The sequence below is a fragment of the Lontra canadensis genome, unplaced genomic scaffold, assembly GCF_010015895.1.
Source record: "Lontra canadensis isolate GAN:19392208 unplaced genomic scaffold, GSC_riverotter_1.0 scaffold18, whole genome shotgun sequence".
Lineage (NCBI taxonomy): Eukaryota > Metazoa > Chordata > Mammalia > Carnivora > Mustelidae > Lontra > Lontra canadensis.
Genome location: NW_022631012.1, coordinates 12,057,665 through 12,079,443, shown reverse-complemented (window position 1 = coordinate 12,079,443; position 21,779 = coordinate 12,057,665). Strand labels below are relative to the sequence as shown.

General features: G+C 40.1%; 1 protein-coding gene across 1 annotated transcript in view; it reads left to right on the top strand.

Moving 5' to 3' along the window:
• Nucleotides 1-16,641: 16,641 nt before the first annotated feature.
• The window catches only part of NOP58 (NOP58 ribonucleoprotein), a 30,058-nt gene continuing 24,920 nt past the window's right edge, over nucleotides 16,642-21,779 (top strand). The window contains exon 1 of the mRNA XM_032860061.1: nucleotides 16,642-16,871. Within this exon, the coding sequence (XP_032715952.1) occupies nucleotides 16,827-16,871 (45 nt within the window). The 5' untranslated portion in view covers nucleotides 16,642-16,826. The remainder of the gene's footprint in view (nucleotides 16,872-21,779) is intronic.

Genomic DNA, 21,779 nt, shown 5'->3' with positions numbered 1-21,779 from the left:
GCTGTTGTAACCAAAACAGTATGGTACTAGTACAAAAATAGAACATAAATCAATGGAACAGAACAGAAAACCCGTAAATAAACCCAAAATTATATGGTTAATTAATCTTCGGCAAAGGAGGAGAAAGAATATATAATGGGAAAAAAACATTTCCTTCAAGAAATGGTGTTGGGAAAACTGGACAGCTACGTGCAAAAGAATGAAACTAGACCACTTACTTACACTGTAACACAAAAGTAAATTAAAGATGGATTAAAGGCCTAAATGTGAGAACTGAAACCATAAAAATCTTAGAAAAGAGGGCCATTTGGGTGGCTCAGTCAGTTGAACATCCAACTCTTGATTTTGGCTCAAGTCATGATCTCAGGATCATGAGGTCAAGCCCCATGTCAGGCTCTGTGCTTAGCTGGGAGTTTGCTTGAAAGTCTCTCTCCCCCTCTCTCTCTGCACCCCACTCCAAATTAAATAAAAAAATTTTTTTTACAAAAGCTTCTTGGGGCACCTGGCTGGCTCAATCAACAGAGTATGTGACTCTTAATCTTGGGACTTTACGTTTGAGCCCCACATTGGGTGTAGAAATCACTTTTTAAAAAATCTTCACAGCAAAGGAAACAATCAACAATACTAAAAGGCAACTTACCGAATGGGAGAAGATATTTGCAAATGACATATCTGATATGGATAAATCTGCCCATTTTTTAAATTATCTAGTTTTAAAAGTGAGCTGTACTTAGTGGAGGCAGGAGGAATTATATGATTTATGTTTCTATGGGGAAAGAAAACTGCTGCTAAAGTACTACTATTACTGTTACTAAGAACAGCAAACACCATTCGTAAGACACTTTCTTAAGCTGAATCAATTATTTTATTTAATATTCACAATGACCCTAAGAAATAAGTCTATAATAACACTGTTTGCAGATAAGCAAAATGGAGTATAGTTTAAGTAAGTAACTTGTCTAAGATCGCATAGACAAAAAGTTAAAATTTGAGATCGGGCAATCTGGCTCCAGGGTCCATTATCTTAACCCACTATGCCAAGTCATCTGAAATATAGTATAAGTAATTATATTTATATAATATACATATATTCATGTCATTTATATTTATGCCATAAATAAGTTATTTTATATACTATAAGTAATTATATTTCTATACTATGAATAATTTCTGTATCTATCATATATAATACAAATATATAAATATCATATATAAATATGTTTAATATATAAGCATTTATTTATATATAATATACCTAACTTATATATATTGTATGAAATAATATACATATAAAATATGTATATTATATATATAAAATCATATACATACGGAGTATGTATATTATAATCTTTTTTCTTTTTTCTTTTTCTTTTTTTAATGATTTTATTTATTATTTGACAGAGAGAGACACAGTGAGATAGGGAACACAAGCAGGGCGAGTGGGAGAGGGAGAAGCAAACTCCCCACAGAGCTGGGAGCCTGACACGGGGCTTGATCCCAGGACCCCAGGATCATGACCTGAGCTGAAGTCAGACGTTTAATGAGTTTGCAATCTTGTAAACCCCAGAGTTTACAATCTTGTACATCAAACTTTTGGGGGTTTTTAGCTTTTAATTTGGAAATAATTATAAATTCACAGGAAGTTGAAAAGACAGTATAGAGAGGTTCCATATACTCTTTATTCCCCTTCCCCAGTGGCTACATCTTATGTAACTACAGTAAGATTATCAAACCCAGGAGCTTAACATTGTTACAGTATATGTATATGACGTGATGACATTTTATCACATATATAAATTCATGTAAAAACCACCCTGATGAAGACACAGACTATTTCATCACCACAAAGATCACCTTTATGCTCTTCCTTTATAATAGTTGTCACCCCCACTCCATCTCTAACCCTTGTGAACCACTAATTTGTTTTCCATCTCTATATCTTTGTCATTTCAAGAATGTTATATAAATGGAATTATAAAGTATGTGATCACTTTTATCTGTTAGTTTCATGGAAAGTCCCCAGTTCTTGCTCCTTTCTTTTTTTTTTTAATTTTTAATTTAAATTCAATTAATTAACATTTGATGTATTATTTGTTTCGGAGTACAGGTCTGTGATTAATCAGTCTTATATAATAACCAGTGCTTGTTACAACACATATCCTCCCTGATGTCCATCACCCAGTTACCCCATCACTCCACTCCCTCCCCATTAACATGTAATTTATATTTATAAATTCATATATATATTTATAATATATAAATATAAATGTAATATATAAATATATGGGTTTTTTGTTTTGGAGGGTTTTTTGATAGATTTTATTTATTTATTTACTTGAGAGAGAGAGAGAAAGCGCACAAACAGTGGAGAGGGGCAGAAGGAGAGGGAGAAGCAGACTCCCTGCTGAACAGGGAGCCTGCCACAGTGCTTGATCCCAGGACCCTGAGATCATGACCTGAGCCGAAGGCAGACACTCAACCGATTGAGCCACCCAGGTGTCCCAATATATGTTATAGATATAAAAGCATATACATACAGAGTTTACAAACTTATACATCAAACTCTTAACAATTGTTATTTCTTTTTTTTAAGATTTTATTTATTTATTTGACAGACAGAGATCACAAGTAGGCAGAGAGGCAGGCAGAGAAAGAGGAGGAAGCAGACTCCCCACGGAGCAGAGAGCCTAATGTGGGGCTTGATCCCAGGAACCCAGGATCATGACCTGAGCCAAAGGCAGAGGCTTTAACCCTCTGAGCCACCCAGGTGCCCCCCCCCTTTTTTTTCAAGAGAGGAGGAACAGGGAGAGGAAGAGATAAGAGATGGAGAGGAACAGAGGAGAGAGAGAATGTTAAGCTGTTTGCACATCCAGCACTGAGCCCAATGTGAGGCTCGATTTCATAACCCTGAGATCATGACCTGAGCTAAAATCAAGAGTCAGACACTGAGCCAACTGAGTGAGCCACCCAGGTGCCCCAACAATGCTTATTTCTTGAGGAGGCATTACAGGGACTTCTAAATTCTAAGTTATTCTAGGAGGTGCTAACATTTAGATTGTTATCCCATGAATATACTACCTTTGTAGACAAATAACAACTTAGTTCCTGCCATGAGCCAAGCACTGATCTAAGTATGGGGAAAACTGTATTTTAGTAATAAGGTAACTAGCTACAAACAAATAACTCAAAGATTGCAATGTCTTAACAAAATTAGGCTTTATTTTTTATTCACCTCACAGCCCCAACTGGGTGTTTAGAAGGCACTCTTTCTTATTTTGATTCAAGGATTGTGTCTCCTATCAACTTATCGTGGGACCATCTTCTCAGGCTAGTCTACGCAAACATTTTCTATAAAAAGACAAAGAGTAAATATTTTAGGTTTTGTGGGACAAACTGTCACCATTCTGCCATTGTGGCATGAAAGCAGTCATAAATAATAAACAAATAATTGGGCATCACTGTGTTCCAATAAACCTTTATTTACAAAATATGTAGTGGGCTGGATTTCACCCACGGATGACAGTTTACCAGTCCTCATTCCAGGGTCTTCTCAGAGTTCTGGATTGGACCCTCTCTGCATTCAAGAGGCCAGGGGAAATAATAAGGCAGGCTAGAAAGGGAACTCGACTTGACCCATATCCCTTTGGCCAGAATCCAGACACATAGCCCCAAGCAAATGAGCCTGGGATATGATATTTTCTTGTGACTCAACAAAAGGAAAAGAGACTGGTGACCAGCTAGCGAACCTGCAGCAGAGTCAGCTCTTTTTGTCACCAAATATCCTGTTTACTCTTTTTCCTTTGTGTAGATAATACTCTCCATCTCCAAAGAGGACAGCCCAAAGTTCCACCCAGTAAATACATTCAGTTCAAAGTCCAAGCTCTCCAGTTAATGTCCAGTTTTCTCCATCAGACTCGGATATGGCTCTTCACAGTCTGGTGACCTATGAACTAAAAAGACAAATAATCTGGGGCACCTGGGTGGCTCAGTGGGTTAAAGCCTCTGCCTTCGGCTCCCGTCATGATCCCAGGGTCCTGGGATGGAGGCCCTCATCGGGCTCTCTGCTCAGCGGGGAGCCTGCTTCACCCCCACCCTGCCTGGCTCTCTGCCTACTTGTGATCTCTGTTTGTCAAATAAATAACTAAAATCATTAAAAAATTAAAAAGACAAATAATCTGCCCAAACACAGCCACACCCATTGGTAATGCAAAAAAGACAGGAAAACCGAAAAACATACTCATTCAGAAGAAGGAAGAATTGAACACAGAGCACTCACCGGGTCACAGCAATTCTGAAATCCCATTGGGTGAATATGGTTAAGGTCTCTTTCTCTGGGGCTGGGTCCACACCTCTGATGGTTCTGCTACCTCACAACAACCTGCTACCCCATAGGCATGTCCTCACTCCACTCAAGCTCTAATATCCTGTACTGGGCAACCATGGACACGAATGTCTTCCTCCCACTCCAAGTTCTGACACCCATTGCTAGGCCTCCCCTCCACAGGACACCCTTTTTAACCCAGGCAGGCTCTGACCCTCTGTCCAGATGATACCATACTGACACTTAGTTTCCCAGCTTCATCTAATGACTTTAGATAGATAGAATAGTTTAGTAAGAGAAAGAGAGAAAAAAGAAGGAAGAGAAAATAAAAGGTAAAAAGAACAAGGAAAGGCTCAAAGCCCTTTTTTAAAAATAAAGGGGGTTTTTTTGTTTTGTTTTGTTTTAAGAGAGAGAACATGCATGGAGGGGAGGGCAGAGGTAGAGAGAGAGAATCTTAAGCAGGCCCCACACCCACGTCCAGCATGGAGCCAGACACAGGGCTCAATCTCACAACCCTGAGATCAAGACCTGAGCCAAAGTCCAGAGTCAGACACTTAACTGACTGAGCCAGCCAGGTGCCCCAGCTCAAAGCCTTTCTTAACTAATTTCTTATTATTGAGGAGTAGCAGCAGTCAGAATTTTTACCTGCAAGGTTCCAAATTTTAGATTTTATTTCCTTCTATTTCTTTTTACAAATCCATGAGGGAATTCTTTCCTGATCTCATCTCTTTCTTTTAATATCTTGGACACAGTGTTAAAAATAACCTCTATTAAGTTTCTATTTTCTATTCCCCCAGGACTCAGTAGACACATAGTCTGCTGCTCAAGTAATCTCAGGCAACAATTTTGCCAAACGTTTTGCCACTGCATCTCACGACTAACCTTCTTTCCATGGACAGATTTTAGATGCACCGCAGCCCATGACCCAGTTACTGTGTAGACGCCGCATTGGTTTGTCTGTTTGTTCTTATAGTTGTATCCAACTGTAAGGAGTGAACAAAACACATAAAGCCTCTACTCTTACTGAGCTTACATTCTGGAGTATTCCTCTAACTTGTCAGCTGGTTTTATTTTAGGAAGGGCATGATTGTTTTAAATTGTGCTTGGGATTTGTTTTCATCAGGTACAGTAAAACATGGAGACACAGCAACTGTCATAAAGGAAGAAGCGTTTTTATACTCACGGATCCCTAGAAGCAGGGGGCACACAGCACATCACAGAAGACCAAACAGCAACCACCATGAGGCAGACAAGAGGGGGCTGGGAGGAGGGAAGACAAAAGCTTTTCTTTTGGTTTTCTCAGGAAGGAACAGGTGAGGCAGGGTAAGCAAGCTGAGCAGTTTAGGATTGGATAGTTTGACTTCTGTGAGCTCTCCACAATAGGTGTGGTCCCCAGATGCCCAGTACCTGGCCCTGGAGTGATTTAGGGCAGAAGGTTAGGGTGCTGAACTGCAGGAACCTGACCAAAGGAGGTGTGGACTCAGGATTCATTGGTTTGCATATCAAAGACCTTTTCCCAGGTAAGTCCTTGATGATCTCCAGGAATTTGCTAACTCTGGAAGAGGCATTCCTTGCTGGGTCCTTAAGTTCCCAAGACGTCAAAGCATCATAAAATATAAAACATTCTCAAAGGTGAGGAACACTGGGGGCCCCAGCTGGCTCAGTTGGTAGAACATACAACTCTTTGATCTTAGTACTGTGAACCCAAACTCCACATTGGGTATAGAGATTTCTTTTTAAAAAATTTTTTTAATCTTAAAAAGAATTTAAGGGGCACCTGGGTGGCTCAACTGTTAAGCATCTGCCTTCGGCTCAGGTCATGATCCCAGGGTCCTGGGATCCCAGGGTCCCATGATCCCAGGGTCCCGCATGGGCTCCCTGCTCAGCAGGAGGCCTGCGTCTCCCTCTCTCACTTCCCCTGCTTGTTTCCTCTCTCGCTGTGTTTCTCTCTGTCAAATAAATAAATAAAATCTTTCTTAAAAAATTTATATGTGAGGAATACTGATCTCTCTGACTAGAAGATAATCCTATTCCCTACCTAGTTCCCTTCACTTGGATCAGTCCTGTCCACTTAGCAGCACTCAAATGATACCTCCTGCAGCCACATTTTCTCATCCCCAAATATACATCATCCATATTCAAAAAGCATCAAGATTTTGCACACTTCCTTCCTCTCTCTCATCTTCTCTCTCTCCTGAATTTCTCTTAAGGCAACCCCAGACATGTCATTTCATCCATACATACTTCAGAATGCATTCCTTTAAAAAAATGGCTGTTTTCTTAAATTACCATATTATTTAGAAATAAAATCACTCTTCTCTTTTAAAAGAGTAATTAGTATTTTGAGTTACCGTGTTTCTCTGTGGTAGCCAGAATAACCCCCACCCCCACCCCCAAAATGTCCATTTTTAGTCTCTAGAACCCATGGACATGTTACCATGCATGGCAAAAGGGACTTTGCAGATGCAATTAAGACTCTTGAGATGGTAGAGTTATCCTGAATTATTCAGATGGGTCAAATATTATACAAGAGTCCTTAGAATTAAAAAAGAGGAAGGCAAGATAGCCAGAGTCCAAGAAGGAGATGTGACAGCTGAAGCAGGGCCATGAATGTGAGAAACCTTCAGAAGTTGGAAAAGGCAAAGAAACAGATTCTCCCCTGGAGCCTCCAAGCTCTAGCTGTCCTAATGACGCACTGATTTTAGCCCAGTGAGGCCAATTTTTCTTTTCTTTTCTTTTCTTTTTTTAACTTATTTGACAGAGAGAGACACAGCGAGAGAGGGAACACAAGCAGGGGGAGGGGGAGGGGGAGAAGCAGGCTTCCTGCTGAGCAGGGAGCCCGATGCAGGGCTTGATTCCAGGACCCTGGGATCATGACTTGAGCCGAAGGCAGATACCTAACGCCAGAGCCACCCAGGCACCCCAGGCCAATTTTTTACCTACAACTATAAGATAACAAAATCTGTGCTGTTTTAAGCCACTAACTTTGTGGTAATTTGCTACAACAACACTAGCAGACGAATGCACTTTGTATGTGAATATGAATGTATTCTAGCTGACTTAAAAGTACACTATTACTGAAACATACATCTATCGATAACTGATAACATCTTGATTATATATAATTACTTTATAGAAATTGAGCTTTCTTTTTCTTTTAAGATTTTTATTTTTAAGTAATCGCTACACCCAACATGGGGCTTAAACTTACAACCCCAAGATGAAGGGTTACATATTCTACCAACTGAGCCACCCAGGAGCTCTGAACTTTTCTTTTATTGAGCAGTTCTTTGTAATTGTGAGCTTGAGAAACAAGAGAACTTTCATAGTCGTGCTGAAATAATTAAGTATCTGGAAAATGCCAACGATATTTAATTATGATTAGCATCATCTCCTTTAACCAGGTGAAAGTGAACTTCTTTGTGGTTCATCCATTGCTATCTAGGAAACTCCAAATAAAGTTTAGGTGTAACTGTTTTACTATTTTGAATTTGAGGTTTGAGTGTAAGAACAATATTTTAAAATCTTATTTTTAATTTAATTTAATTTAAAAATTTTTCATTTTTTAAAGATTTATCAGAGAAGACAAGATATGAACATAAGTCATATAAGTATTAATATTTATAAGCCAATCAAAATAAGAGTTCTGTTAAACTTTAGATAAGTGGGGACATGTGGGTGGTTCAGTGGGTTAAGCCTCTGCCTTCTGCTCAGGTCATGATCTAGGGGTCCTGGGATGGAGCCTTGAGACAGGCTCCCTCCTTGCTAGGGAGCCTGCTTCTCCTTCTGCCTGTTGCTCCCCTCCTTGTGTGTGCTTGCTCGCTCTCTCTCTCTGGCAAATCAATAAATAAAATCTTTTTAAAAAACTTTAGATAAGTTATAATCTAATTTATATATATATTTTTGAAATGGGCAAAAGTCTACTGCATGTTTATTTTACTCAGAAAATATTTCACACAATAGAAGAATCTTATGTAAATCTTGGGCAAGCTAGGAATTTCGGAAGAATTTTATAACGGGATTTCTCCCTGTGTCATTATGCATTGTGTTTTGTAATACTTTTAAGTCAGGCTATGGACCAAACTAGGGGCATAACTTTAAATTTATTAATATCTTGTCCATACATAAAGCTTTGCTCCAACTTGGCTTAGTTCATTTGTATATTTCCATAAGGCTTTCCTATTTCCCTTTGAAAAAGGGAGAGAGAAAAAGTCATGCTTCTAGAACCCTTTAGATTTCTTGAGAGATCATGAAGCTCCAGACAAGTCAGAAACATCAAGTCCTTCTCTAGATTTCCATTCTATCACGCATTCAGGCTCATTCATGTAGCTGTTATATAAACCAAATGAATCACTTTTTTTTAAGATTTTATTTATTTACTTGAGTGAAAGAGAGAACATGAGCAGGGGAAGGACAGTGAGAGAGGGACAAGCAGTCTCCCTATTGAGCAGGGAGCCTGACATGGGGCTCGATCCCAGGACCCTGAGATCACGACCTGAACTGACATCAGATGCTTAACTAGCTTAGCCACCCAGGTGCCCCTCAAATGAAGCATTTTAAAGTTCTCTTGTCTCTTCTCTAAATCTATATGCCTGGAGTTAACCAAACTGCAAAGTTCACAGCCATCTGTCATGTTTAGGGAGCACACAGTCCTCCACAAGATTGTTTTTACTCTGACACTAAATGCAAATTTTAAGGGGTTCCCCAAATCACCTTGAGGCTTGATAGTGTACTTGAATGACCCAAGGAATTTACTGAAAGCTGTTGTACTCATGGTTACAATTTTTTTAAAGATTTTATTTATTTATTTGACAGACAGAGATCACAAGTAGGCAGAGAGGCAGGCAGAGAGAGAGGGAGGAAGCAGGCTCCCTGCTGAGCAGAGAGCCTGATGCAGGGCTTGATCCCAGGACTCTGAGATCATGACCTGAGCTGAATGCAGGGGCTTTAACCCACTGAGACACCCACGCACTCCCATGGTTACAATTTTTCTAAAAGATTTTATTTATTTGAGAGAGAGAGAGAGACAGAGATAGTGACAGAAAGCACAAGTGGGGAGGAGAGGGAGAAGCAGGCTTCTCACCGAGCCGAGAGTCCAATGCGGGACCCGATTCCAGGACCCTGAGATCATGACCTGAGCCGAAGGCAGACATTCAACTGACTGAGCCACCCAGGCGCCCCCATGGTTATAATTTTTTGCTTTTAATTAATATCCACACCCAAAGTGGGGCTCAAACTGACAACCCTTGAGACCAAGAATTCCAATTCCATGGACTGAGTCAGCCAGGGGATCTTCATGGTTACTATTTATTATGAGGAAATGATAAATATCAAAATCAGCCAATGAAAGAAGCACAATAAGGCAAAATCTAGGAGAACTCCAAACACAAAATTTCCAACATCCTCTCCCATCGAGTTAGTATGTTGTTACTGTCCCAGCGTTTGTGTTTGACAATATTCGTGGACTTCCACCAACCAAGGAAGCTCCCTTGGCCTTCCAGGTCCAGAGTTTTTATTAAGGCTTCATTACATAGGCATGACTGATTGAGTGATTGTCCACTGGGTTGAACTCAGTCTCCAGCTTAGTCACATGGTTGGTCACATGACCAACCCCGACCCTAAACAAAGACACTTCTTTCAACCAGAGATTACCTCCCAGAAGCCAAGAGCACAGGCCAGACCTCTCTTTGAGAAAAGTCAAATTACTTCCCACAGATCTTTGAAAAGAATTTCAGTTTTTTTCTTTCATTGCATTCATTTTCTTCCCTTCGATGGTAATCCTTCTGATTGCATACAAATGACAGATTTTTATGATCAATTAGTTTTCAATAGTTTTCAGAGAGAGGTGGGTAGTCACAGATACAGAAATATAAATGAGCCTGGGTGGCTCAGTGGGTTAAAGCCTCTGCCTTTGGCTTAGGTCATGATCCCAGGGTCGAGCCGCGAATCGGTCTCTCTGCTCAGCAGGGAGCCTGCTTCCTCCCCTCTCTCTCTGCCTGCCTCTCTGCCCACTTGTGATCTGTCTGTCGAGTAAATAAATAAAATCTTAAAAAAAAAAGAAATATAAATGAACCATTATAAAGGCTCCCGACTTTTCTCTTTCAGTGAAGGAAAATATTTTCTTCATTTATGCACAAACAGAAAACTAGTAGCCACAGTTTTCCAATTCAAGGGCTGAAAGGAAACACAGCGTATAAAATTCACCAGCTGGTTATGGCTGTTCCAGATATCAAGAGTTGTTTTCTATTCACAGACACATAGAATGTTTTTAAGCTCATAATGACTCACAGAACAAACAAAAAGACAAACCAACAAATAACCAAAAAGTAAAAAAAATTTTTAAAGACAGTTACTCATGTATATTAACTGTATTCAATTAAAAAAAAAAAAAAGACAGACTTTCTGACTTCTGCTACCCAACCATGACCAGACTCCCTGTGTCTGTCTGCCATCTGGCCTAGAACAAATGGTTATATCATAAACAAACAAATAAATAAGTGCCAGATTCCATGTTTCTGCCACCAGCAATTGTACACAAATCAAAACCAGAACTACATCCAGACCTGGTCATAAACTAGAAACAGAATCAAACAGAAAAAGAATTTGAGCGAAGTGCTATTGCCACAGGAGAGTGAACTCAGAAGCTAAGAAGATTACATCCAGGTAAAAATAGCCCACATGGTACCCTTCTCTGGCACTGCAGTCAGTCAAGATCTGATAGGTAAACTCTACCTGGTTTCCCAGTGGAATTGGTAGAACTGCTGAGGAAGTCTAAAAGAGAAAGTCATTTAGGAAAAAATTTACTTGCCAAGGAAGTTATTGAAGGGGCTAGTATTTAAAACACTTGCTCATCACAAACCAAAATGAAACAAAAGAACCAAACATGTATTAAAAAGAAAATACTCATTTAATTTGGTTACCAAGGTTATTTAATAAAAAAAAAAAACAGCAGTTTTTTCGCATGAATATCTCATCTATCGAGCTTTTCCCTGTCTGCAGGTATTAACATAGCAAAAGGGAGGGATGGAGTTGTTTTTGTTTGAGAGTATAATTTACATTAAATTGCAAGATTTCATTTAACTAGGGATCTACAACTAAAATCTGGTTGTGTTCTGTTTTGTGTTTGTTTTCTTGGGGGACAAGTGGCGTGTGTGTGTATTTATTTCCTATCTGTAGGATGTGATATGCATGTTTACTCTTTTTTTTAATATTTTATTTATTTATTTGACAGACAGAGATCACAAGTAGGTAGAGAGGCAGGCAGAGAGAGAGGGGGGAAGCAGGCTCTCTGCTGAGCAGATACCCCCTCCAATGTGGGGGTTCCATCCCAGAACCCTGGGATCATGACCTGAGCTGAAGGTAGAGGCTTAACCCACTGAGCCACCCAAGCATCCCTGCATGTTTACTCTTAGTGGAAAGAAAGCATGTCAATTTTGTTCCACATTTTTTATTTTCCTTCTTGATCTCTCCCTCCTCTGGTCTATTTGAATCACAGTCCTTTTTTTTTTTTTAAATATTTTATTTATTTATTAGACAGAGAGAGAGAGACAGAGACAGACAGAGTGAAAGAGAACACAAGCAGGGGGACTGGGAGAGGAAGAAGCAGGCTTCCAGCTGAGCAGAGAGCTCTAAGCGGGGCTGGATCCCAGGACACTGGGAAGGTAGTTGCTTAACGACTGAGCCACCCAGGCGCCCCTGAATTACAGTCTTAATTTAATTTAATTTAATTTAATTACATGGTAATCGTTGTCATTTACTGAGCACTTAAATAAGGTCAACAAAGATATTATCTTGCTTAGTAGTCACAATAACTCTGTGAGGTAGATGTTACTCCTATTTTACACACAAGAAAAGTGCCAAGAAATTAAATCATTTACCCAGGGACCTAAAGATCTGTTAAGTAGTAAGAGGTGAAGCCGAGATTTGGACTCTGGCTTACTTTTGCTGCGTTGTAATTGTGTTGTACTAGTCTGCTTTCCCCACAAATCAGCAGCAACTTGAGGGCAGGGATTATGTATTCCGTATCTTTGACCAGAACAAAGTATAGGGTCTAGAATGTAGTAGATATATAAGTGAATGAGCTATTCTTTTTTTTTTTTTTTTTTTTTTGAGAGAGAGAGAGAGAGAACATGAGCAGGGGGAGGGGCAGAGGGAAAGGGAGAAGCAGACTCTCTGCTCAGCCAGGAGCTCAATGGGGGTTCAAAGGCAGATGCTTAGCCAAGTGAGCCACCAAGGCATCCCATGAATGAGTTACCTTTCAGTATTTTAGAATTTTTAAACATGCATAGGTCTTATTTTTGGAAAAGCTACATTGAGCTCATTGTGGGCAAGGAATGTTGAAGTTAGACTTGAGGTACTAATGTCAAAGATTAGAAGCCAGCTAACAGTCTGTTCAGGCCCATATCAGGATGTCATTCAGGGTCTGGACCTTAGCCTTATAAGTAAGAAACTCAATTTTGACCAGGAATCCAGAGTTGATTAGTTTAGAGAGGATTGTTCATTTTGTTCCAAGTTCACAAGAAAATGAGGAAAGAGGGGCGCCTGTGTGGCTCAGTGGGTTGAGCCTCTGCCTTCGGCTCAGGTCATGATGTCAGGGTCCTAGGATGGAGCCCCGCATCAGGTTCTTGGCACAGTGGGGAGACTGCTCCCCCACCCCTGCCTGCCTCTCTGCCTACCTGTGATCTCTGTCAAATAAATAAATAAAATCGTTAAAGAAAGAAAAAAGAAAATGATGAAAGAGCGTAATGGTAATTAACTGGTCAGAGATGAGACTTTTGGGGGCTGTTCAGAGTTAGGTGACACAGCTTCCCAGAACATAGATCACTTCTGTGTTCTCTAGGTAGGCTACCCTCTCTGAAGGCTACCCAAACTGTTATGTCTCATTGTTCTGGAAATTTTTTTTTTTTAATTCAGGAAACTTTTTAGCTAAAATAGTCAGGAACTCAATTGAAACATGCTCTTACATAGGATCTACAGTACATAGGGCAAATAAGGGAAAGTCATTAATATTTTCATTTAGGGGGCGCCTGCCTGGCTGAGCCCATAGAGCGTATGACTCCTAATCTCAGGGTTGTGAGTTTGAGCCCCACTTTTGGTGTAGAGATTACTTAAAAATAAATTCTTTTAAAAAAAGAAAAGATTTTCCTTTAAGTACTGATCTGAAAAGGGTTTCTGAGGAAACCCTCAGAAAATGCCAGGCTGGAGAGATGACAACAGGCTCATGAAAGGAAATCATCCTGAATCTCGTTGCATGAGCCAGATTGAGCAGGAAAGAAGGCATGGCTGTTAGAATGGGTGGTCTGAGACTTGAGCCTGTTTCCAACCCATGTCGTAACTGCCTCTTTCTCCTCCAAGTACCCATGGTCTCTTAAAGGAGAGGACTTTGGCAAAACAAAAAATATGTCTCACAAAAGAACAGGTGAAGAAGCACCAAACTGCTTCCTTGCTACTTGGAGAGGAACAAGAACCCTTGAAGGTGGTGTCGTACAGAAGATGGGCCATGGTGTGGGCAGCACCTGTGTTCAGTGATGTGGCAGCTGTCACCAGAAGGACAGTGCTACAACCGACAGCAGAGCACAGGCAGCAGCTCAACAATTCTATGACAGAAACAATCTCTACGGCCCAGCCTCTGGGGATTCCTAAAGGAAACCATGAAGGAGGTTGTGTCATCATGGGTTCTTAACTTCTTTGAAAAGACAAGTGAGGGTAATAATTAGAGTACTTGTTGCCTAAGTTTGTTGTGAGAATTACATCATATGACGAGCATTGAAAACAAATACTAATTGTTACATTGATAAACATGTTAATTCATTAATTTTAAATGGGGTCATTTATTAGTCAGTACTGTCATACTGGTCATATTGGTCATACTGTTCTGAGAACATACCAGGCACACTCTTCCTTGGGTATCTTTAAATAAACTGTTCTCTTTGCCTGAAATAATTTTCCTCCAGATATTGTGAGAGCTGGCTCCCTAAAGTTATTTATTCAAATGTCAACTCAATGAGGAATTTCCTGGCCATCCAGGAATATCTTATTCCCCTATCCTGCTTTCTTTTTCTCTGTAGCACCTAGTATTCTCTAATATACTAGATATTTATTTATTTAGTTTCCCCTCACTAGAATATAAGTTCCATGAAGTGTGGAGATTTTTCCATGTTTTGTTCACTCTTATGTCCTTAGTGCCTGTAAGAATGTTTGACAGAGAGTAAAGACTCATATCTGTTGACTACATAAAAGATGTTTACTACTTGAACGACATGAAAGATCCAAACATCTCCTTCCGTTTATTACAAGGCACATGGGAGGTCTCAGAACAAAAGGATATATTTTGCTAGTATCAGTTGGTCCCAAGAAGTTCAGGGAGCCTGTATTAGCACCTTGAAATTTAATCCCATTATTCATTCCAGTCTTTCATTCACTCATCACTAGTCATATTTATGGAGTCCCTACCATGAGCCAGATACTAGCTTGGTACTGGGCATCCATCAGTGAAATTTCATGGAGCTTATATTCTAGTTAGGTCAGGGTTGGGGCTAGAGGTGGGGAGAGAACCAAAGAACCATGTTTCTTATCTTTGTCATTTCACCATGCTAAGTCATTACTGAAGTTATAAGTCCGTCTTCTGGGTTATCTATACTCTCCCATGTTCTCCTCATACTTCTTTGTGCTATCTCCCCTTGACCTAGTACTTTGTTTATTCAAGTATTAAATCTCTTATTTTTCTCTTGCAACAGGGAATTTTCAGACAATTACTGTATTTGGCCAAGATCCAAATCCAAATCCAGAGTCAGCTCTGAACCCCGCACTAAAGCAGCACTGAGCTGATTATATAAATGGCAACGTGCAAAGACAACTTCTTGGAGAAGCCACAGTAAAGAGGGTGCTCCGTGAATAAGTGGTTTCATTTCTCTCTGAGTAAAGGATGGAAGCTTTATTTATTTATTTTTTAAATATTTTATTTATTTATTTGACAGAGAGAGATCACAAGTAGGCAGAGAGGCAGGCAGAGAGAGAGGAAGGAAGCAGTCTCTCCCCTGAGCAGAGAGCCCGATGCGGGGCTCAATCCCAGGACCCTGGGATCATGACCAGAGCGGAAGGCAGAGGCTTTAACCCATTGAGCCACCCAGGCACCCCAGGATGGAAGCTTTAGATGCAAGAAAAAGAATTTTACTTCCCGCAAACATTTATTCATTAAATGGTTAAGTTTTTTGAAGAGGGGCACCTGGATGGCTCAGTCGGTTGAGCATGCGTCTTTTGATACTGGGGTTGTAAGTTTGAGCCCCATGTTGGATGTAGAGATTACTTAAAAAAATAAAATCTTAAAAAAAGGAAACTAGACCAAAAAAGATACATCTTATGAAATGATATGATACCACAAACAGACGCACTGCTTCCACTTCAGCCATCTACCCTTCCTTTCCCAGTGAAGCCATTTTGGTTTCTTTTGCCTCCCTGACCACACTGAATCCTACAGGTATAACCAACAATGCTCTTGTCTGTACCCTAGATTCCCCCATCCCTTGATTTTCCCCCATGTCCATCTTTTCTGTTATTCAGTCCAGGATTTTCGTTCCTCTAGATCCTAGGTTTCAGAGCTGCTTGAAAAAAAAAAAAAATCAAGTTACTTAATGTTTCAAAACTTTCAGCAGGTTGCAACTTAATGTTTACAGACAATCTGCATATAAGGCCTGGGAAGTGAGGAAGGAAACTTCACTCCTTTTGAAAGCCAGGCTTGTGGAATAATTGAGGTATTTAAGTCATTCATTCAATCTGAAAAGTCCCAGAAAAGCCAATTCCACTAAGACAAGGACGTAACGCCTAAATGTCTACCCTAGAATCACTGCAGCAAAAATAAGAGAGGCCTACATATACATGAGACATCTGTGCTAAAAACCAGTTTGGCCAGAGAGAAGAGAACGGCCAGCCCGGCTCGCATGCACAGGGATAGTCATGGTGTCATCCTGAGAACCTCACTTCAGGGCAGCGCCATCCAGGGAGTAAAATTAAGGAGCTAGCATTTCCCAAATTTCAGATGCTTTGGGCAAACGCACGAAACAACTCCGCATTTCTCTCATGGTAAAATATATCACAAACAGGAATTTAAAAAAATAATAAAAAGCAAAGTTTTTCCCCTTTAGGTTTCCGTACCGCATAAAAGCTCGCTTTAGTCCCTAAGAAATCTCGCGACATTTTCTTCCTTTCTCTTTTTTTCCTTCTCCCCCTTCCCACCCGGACGGCGGGAACAAACCGGAAGCGACGTCCCGTTACCTGTCGGAAGTGACGTCACACCCCAGAAGCCTTGGAGAAGGAGAAGCGCGTTCCGGCGTTCTACACAGTCGAGTTTGGAACGTTTGGGCAACGTGGTCTGATTCTTCGCGAGAAGGCGTGCGCATTTGTGCGCGGCCTGTTGCGGCCTTGCAGGCCTTTGGGGGCCGAAAGTTTGGTGTGTTTTCGTTGATATAGAGCCGCGGCGGGCCGCGCAGCCCCCTGACTCGGCCTCACCATGTTGGTGCTATTCGAAACGTCCGTCGGCTACGCCATCTTTAAGGTAAGTTGCAGATTGAACCGCTGGAGGGGCAAGGCTTGTGTTGGACAGGAGAGGACAAGGAAAGACGAAGGGAAGGACGACACTGCTCAGGGTCGCGTGGGAGCCGTTTTCTCTGAAAATTAGCAGAAGACTTTGGGCCTGGGAGGCGCATGTTTCGGTGAACACGTGGCCGCGCCGTTTTGGGCGCCTGGTTCTGTGTTACGGATTTGGCCCGGTGAGATGGGTGGGCAGGAGGCTTACAGAGTTTCACAGGTAAAGGTATGGAGTTTGGGGTTTATTCTGAGTGTTTTTGAGGAATGTTTGAAAGGTTTTAAGCGGAGGAATGACCTGATCTGAAGTTGGCTTTTAATGAAGTTGTTTTCCTCTGTGGAGAATAGATTACAGGAGGCAAGAAAGGAACCAAGAATATTTTTGTGTTAATCGAGACAAGATGAAATTGCTTGGATCGAGGTTGGTATGGAGGGAAACAAATACCAGGAGAAATTTTGAAGGTAGAACTGGTGGGATTGGTTGATGAATGGAGAATGTGGGTTTTTGGGTTGCGTAAGTGGGTACGTGATGGTGGGGAAGAGAAAAAACGAAGTTTTGGAGGGGGGGGCTTCTCCGGGGGGAAGATACTAAAAAGGTCCAGTTTGGGCTGTGAAACTTGGGGTATTAGTTAGACGTGGAAATGCAATCGTCATTTTAAGTTTCAGGCCTAAGGGAGAAATCCGGGCCGATGGTAATCAATTTGAGATATGGTTGTCTTAATAGGGAAAGTTTGAAATTTAAAGATTATCAGCCCAGAGCTGATTGAACCCTGGGGCATTTGTGTGGTAGGATGCTATTGAGCTGTTCTAAAGGAGGAGATAAACTGAGTACTATGCATGTGCCAGGCACTCGTCTGAGCTCTACAAATGTAGCAACGAAAAACAGAATTTTCATTTATATGCTCATAAGGTAAAAATCCTGGATAAAATGTTTATAGTATGGTTCTTTGAATCAAAAAACTATGTATGTGGTATGAGTGCAGAAAATCTGGAATCAGCATTCCAAAATGTTGATTTAGAAGAGCTTTTGAGGTTATTTTTTAAGCTTTTTTTTCAGACATTTGAAAATATTTTCCATTTGCACTTGTTACATTACTTACTATTTTTAAGAGATAAAATAATAAAAGCCGAAAGCTAGCTTTGCTTATTTTTTCTCATTGGGGTTGTCTGTAATTGCAGTAGTAGAAATTTTAAGGGACTGTAGAAGGCTTTAGAGCTTGGGAGTGTGTCTGATTTTACTTTTACCCAGCTTTTTGCAGTCTTTTCTAAATTCTTTTTTTTTTTTTTTAAGATTTTATTTATTTATTTATTTGACAGATCACAAGTAGGCAGAGAGGCAGGCAGAGAGAGAGAGGAGGAAGCAGGCTCCCTGCTGAGCAGAGAGCCCGATGTGGGGCTGGATCCCAGGACCCTGGATCATGACCTGAGCGAAGGCAGAGGTTTTAACCCACTGAGCCTCCCAGGCACCCACTTTTCTAAATTCTTAAGTAGAATTCTGCACATGCCCCCAAATTTTCTTAGCCAACATATTCATATTCGTATTTTGAATTAGTGTGTGTGGATGACTTATCATCTAAGTAGATGTTAGGTATACTGTCCAGCACTAAGACAGGGAGGCACAACTGCACAGTCAGTCCACTGGTTGCTGCTGTTGGTAGGGAGGAATTGGCTTAGCAATCGTCTGGTTTTTAAACCTGGGTCATAAAATATTCAGTCATGTCTCTTGATGAATTACTGATTTCTTTTAATGAAGGGTATTCTCCATAAAAATAAGTCTGGAGTATTCTGTCAGTTTTTAATGGTATCCATTTGCAGGTTACTGTTCAAAATTACTGAATTGTGGCTTATGGTTTAAGTAACGTAATAGAGAAATAACTAAAGGCTTGAATACATTGGTAAAATAATTCGATTCCATATATTTCAGTTAATAGCAGTTACTAATTGTTAATAAAAGAGACATAGAAAATGTTCTGGAATTGGTGGTTGCATACTTTTCTGAAAATATACTGAAAAGTAAGTTGTACATGTTAGAAGGGTGACTATTATGGTGTATAAATTATACCTCAAAAATAGATCTATTGTACAAGGTTATTAGCTCTGTTTCCCATAATCAGAATGCTGGGGTATAAAATTACATTGGGTGCATAAAATTCATGCTTTAGTGGGAATGCTTTCAGAAATTTTTAGAACTTTTTAGCTCAGGCCATAGGAATACATTTTATATCATGATCTAGTGCATATATGCACATAATGCGGAGTGATTTACAAAGAATTAATTTGCTTGTAAAAGATTACTGGATGTTAACAAGGTTATATATGAATGCAAAGACAATGCTAAATGAACTGTTAATATTTTTAGGGTATTGTAAAAACTCAGCTTCTGTCCGTTGTATCATGAGGCATCCTTTAGTTTTACTCATCCCAGACCTTGTGTGGCTGTGCTGCCCAAAATGATTGCCACTGGCTATGTATTTAGCACTTTATCTACATAGCTGTTTAGCACTTCAGATTTGGCTAGTAGAGCTGTGGAAATCAATTTTTAGTTTAATTCATTTAAATTTCAGTAGTCACATTGGGTAGCACAGCCACGTGCTATAGTGTTGTGTTCATTTCCTCACACCTGGAGGAAGAGATTTTTTTTTTTAATGTGTATATCAGAGTTTATGTATTGATAAGATTATTGAGCAGTATGTTTTTCCAGCTTCATTTATTGGGTATAGTTTACATACTGTGTAACCTACTATTGTAAATGTGCAGTTTGATACATTTTAGTAAAATCTGTACAACTGCAAGTTGCAATCCAGTTTTAAAATACTTCCTCTTAAAAAGTTACCTCCTGACCATTTGCAGGTCAGTCAGACGGAGCTCTAGGCAGCCACTTGCTGTATAATTTTGTCATTTTTAAAAATTTCATGTAAATGGAGTAATAGTTTTTTTGTGTCTGGCTTTTTTCACTTAGCTTGCTTTTGAAGCTAATCCATGTTGCATATATCAGTCTGTTCCTTTTTGAGTAATTCGCTTTTGAAACTATGCCAGGTCGTCCTGTACAACTCAAGGTTCCTAAAACAGTGCTTACCTATTTTGTTTGTGGAGTAACTCTAAAAAGTTAGCATTTTAGCTTTGAATGTTTAGATAAAACAGGACATCTCAAAGTAAGCAGTTAAGTGAAAATTAAGGACACTTTTGATATAGTGTGCTCTTTCCTCTATAAATTTCATGCCTGTCTGGAATGGAGGAAGATACTCTAAGAACATCTGGCATGCTGTGGATGCATTTGTGTTTGTGTTTTACTCTTTTTGTGAAAAATTTCAAGGAGACAAGTGGTAGATTATAAAGAACCTCCATGTACACCATCACTCCGTTTCAGCAGACCCATTTTGTGGGCCAGCTCTCCCCTTCGCCTCCCCACATTGTTTGAAGCAACTTCCTGCACATTTAGTTTTATCTGTAAATAAGTATGTGTCGTGAGTACACTGTGAAGGTGCACACCCAAGTGTCTTTCCACAGTGTCACCCCCCCTGTTAGCTTTATTCAGTTTTAAAGCAAAGGTAGTATGATTATAATGCAGGACTCCAAACAGGATGACCTTTCAGCACCTGCTTAACTTGGCTTACACGTCACAGCAAAGCTCAACAAACGGCAAACAAGACAGAACAAGGGGAATTGGAGGTCGGAAGTTAGTGCCGTCTTTGATTGCGCAGTTGAAGTAAGGCCGAGGTCTGGTCCAGGTCAGCTCATAGCACTAGTTGCTTATTTTCAGGCAGTGGAGGACCTTTTTTCTTTTTAAGATTTTTATTTATTTATTTGAAAGAGAAGTGCACGCTGGTGAGCCAGGGGAGTGGCAGAGAAGCGGACTCTCCACTGAGCAGAGAGCCCAACGTGGGACCCGATCCGAGGACTCCAGGATCATGACCTGAGCTGAGGGCAGATGCCTAACCACCCAGGCACCCCAGACAATCTATATCTTGTTCAGAGGTCACTTGGGCACTGCGTTCCATGGCAGCTACCTCTCTGATGTGGTCAGATGTGAGAGGATTAAAAAGGTCTTGACGAATTTGCTGTGCAAATCTTTCATTTCAAAAGGGATTTATTCAGTCTTGATTAGCAAACCTTTGTTTCTGCTGGTTATAGTTTCTGAGTGGGTCTCAGCCGGTGCTGGTTCGGCAGTATTTGGTCTTAGCTGCAATGCCCTTGGTTGCTTGTGCCGCTGCTTGGCAGAAGTTACTGCTTGACAGGAGTGACTCCATCTTGCTCTCTCTAGTATGGACAAGATAAAGACTAGTATTAAAACTAGCAAACGGTAGCTGCTGTGCTTAAGATTTTAGTGTCGATAACTACACACCATTTCTGCTTGGAAGTGGAGATAATTCCATCTTAATCCAAAATGGACTGAAATATGGACTTTGCATACAAATGTTTTCAGATTTCTTTGTGTGAAAATGAATGACTAAAATTTGAGGCATATTTTTCAGGAAATGTAGCAGTTATTTCTAATTATTTTGTTCAGACTGTCTCTTTTGGTAATTTTCTCTTAGGTATGTTGTAGCACAATTGGGAGTGCCAAGGTTTTATCTGCCGTAACAGTGTCTTTGGAGACCTTTGAGTAGTCATGAATGTTTCCATTACATTTCCTTTGTTACTTTAAGAATGCTGATAATATCTTGAATATGCCGATTGTTACCCAAATGTTATCTACAAATATACTTGTTTTTCAACTAGGAAAAAATGTAAATTTTATTCATTAGTCATATCCCGTTTGGTACAAATCCTCTCAACAGTTCCTGAACTTGAACTTTGGATATGGTTAGTGGATTCTCTGAATAAACTATTTCCAAAAATCAGGACTGTTCTGTGAACTTCCTTTATCAGAAAATAACTG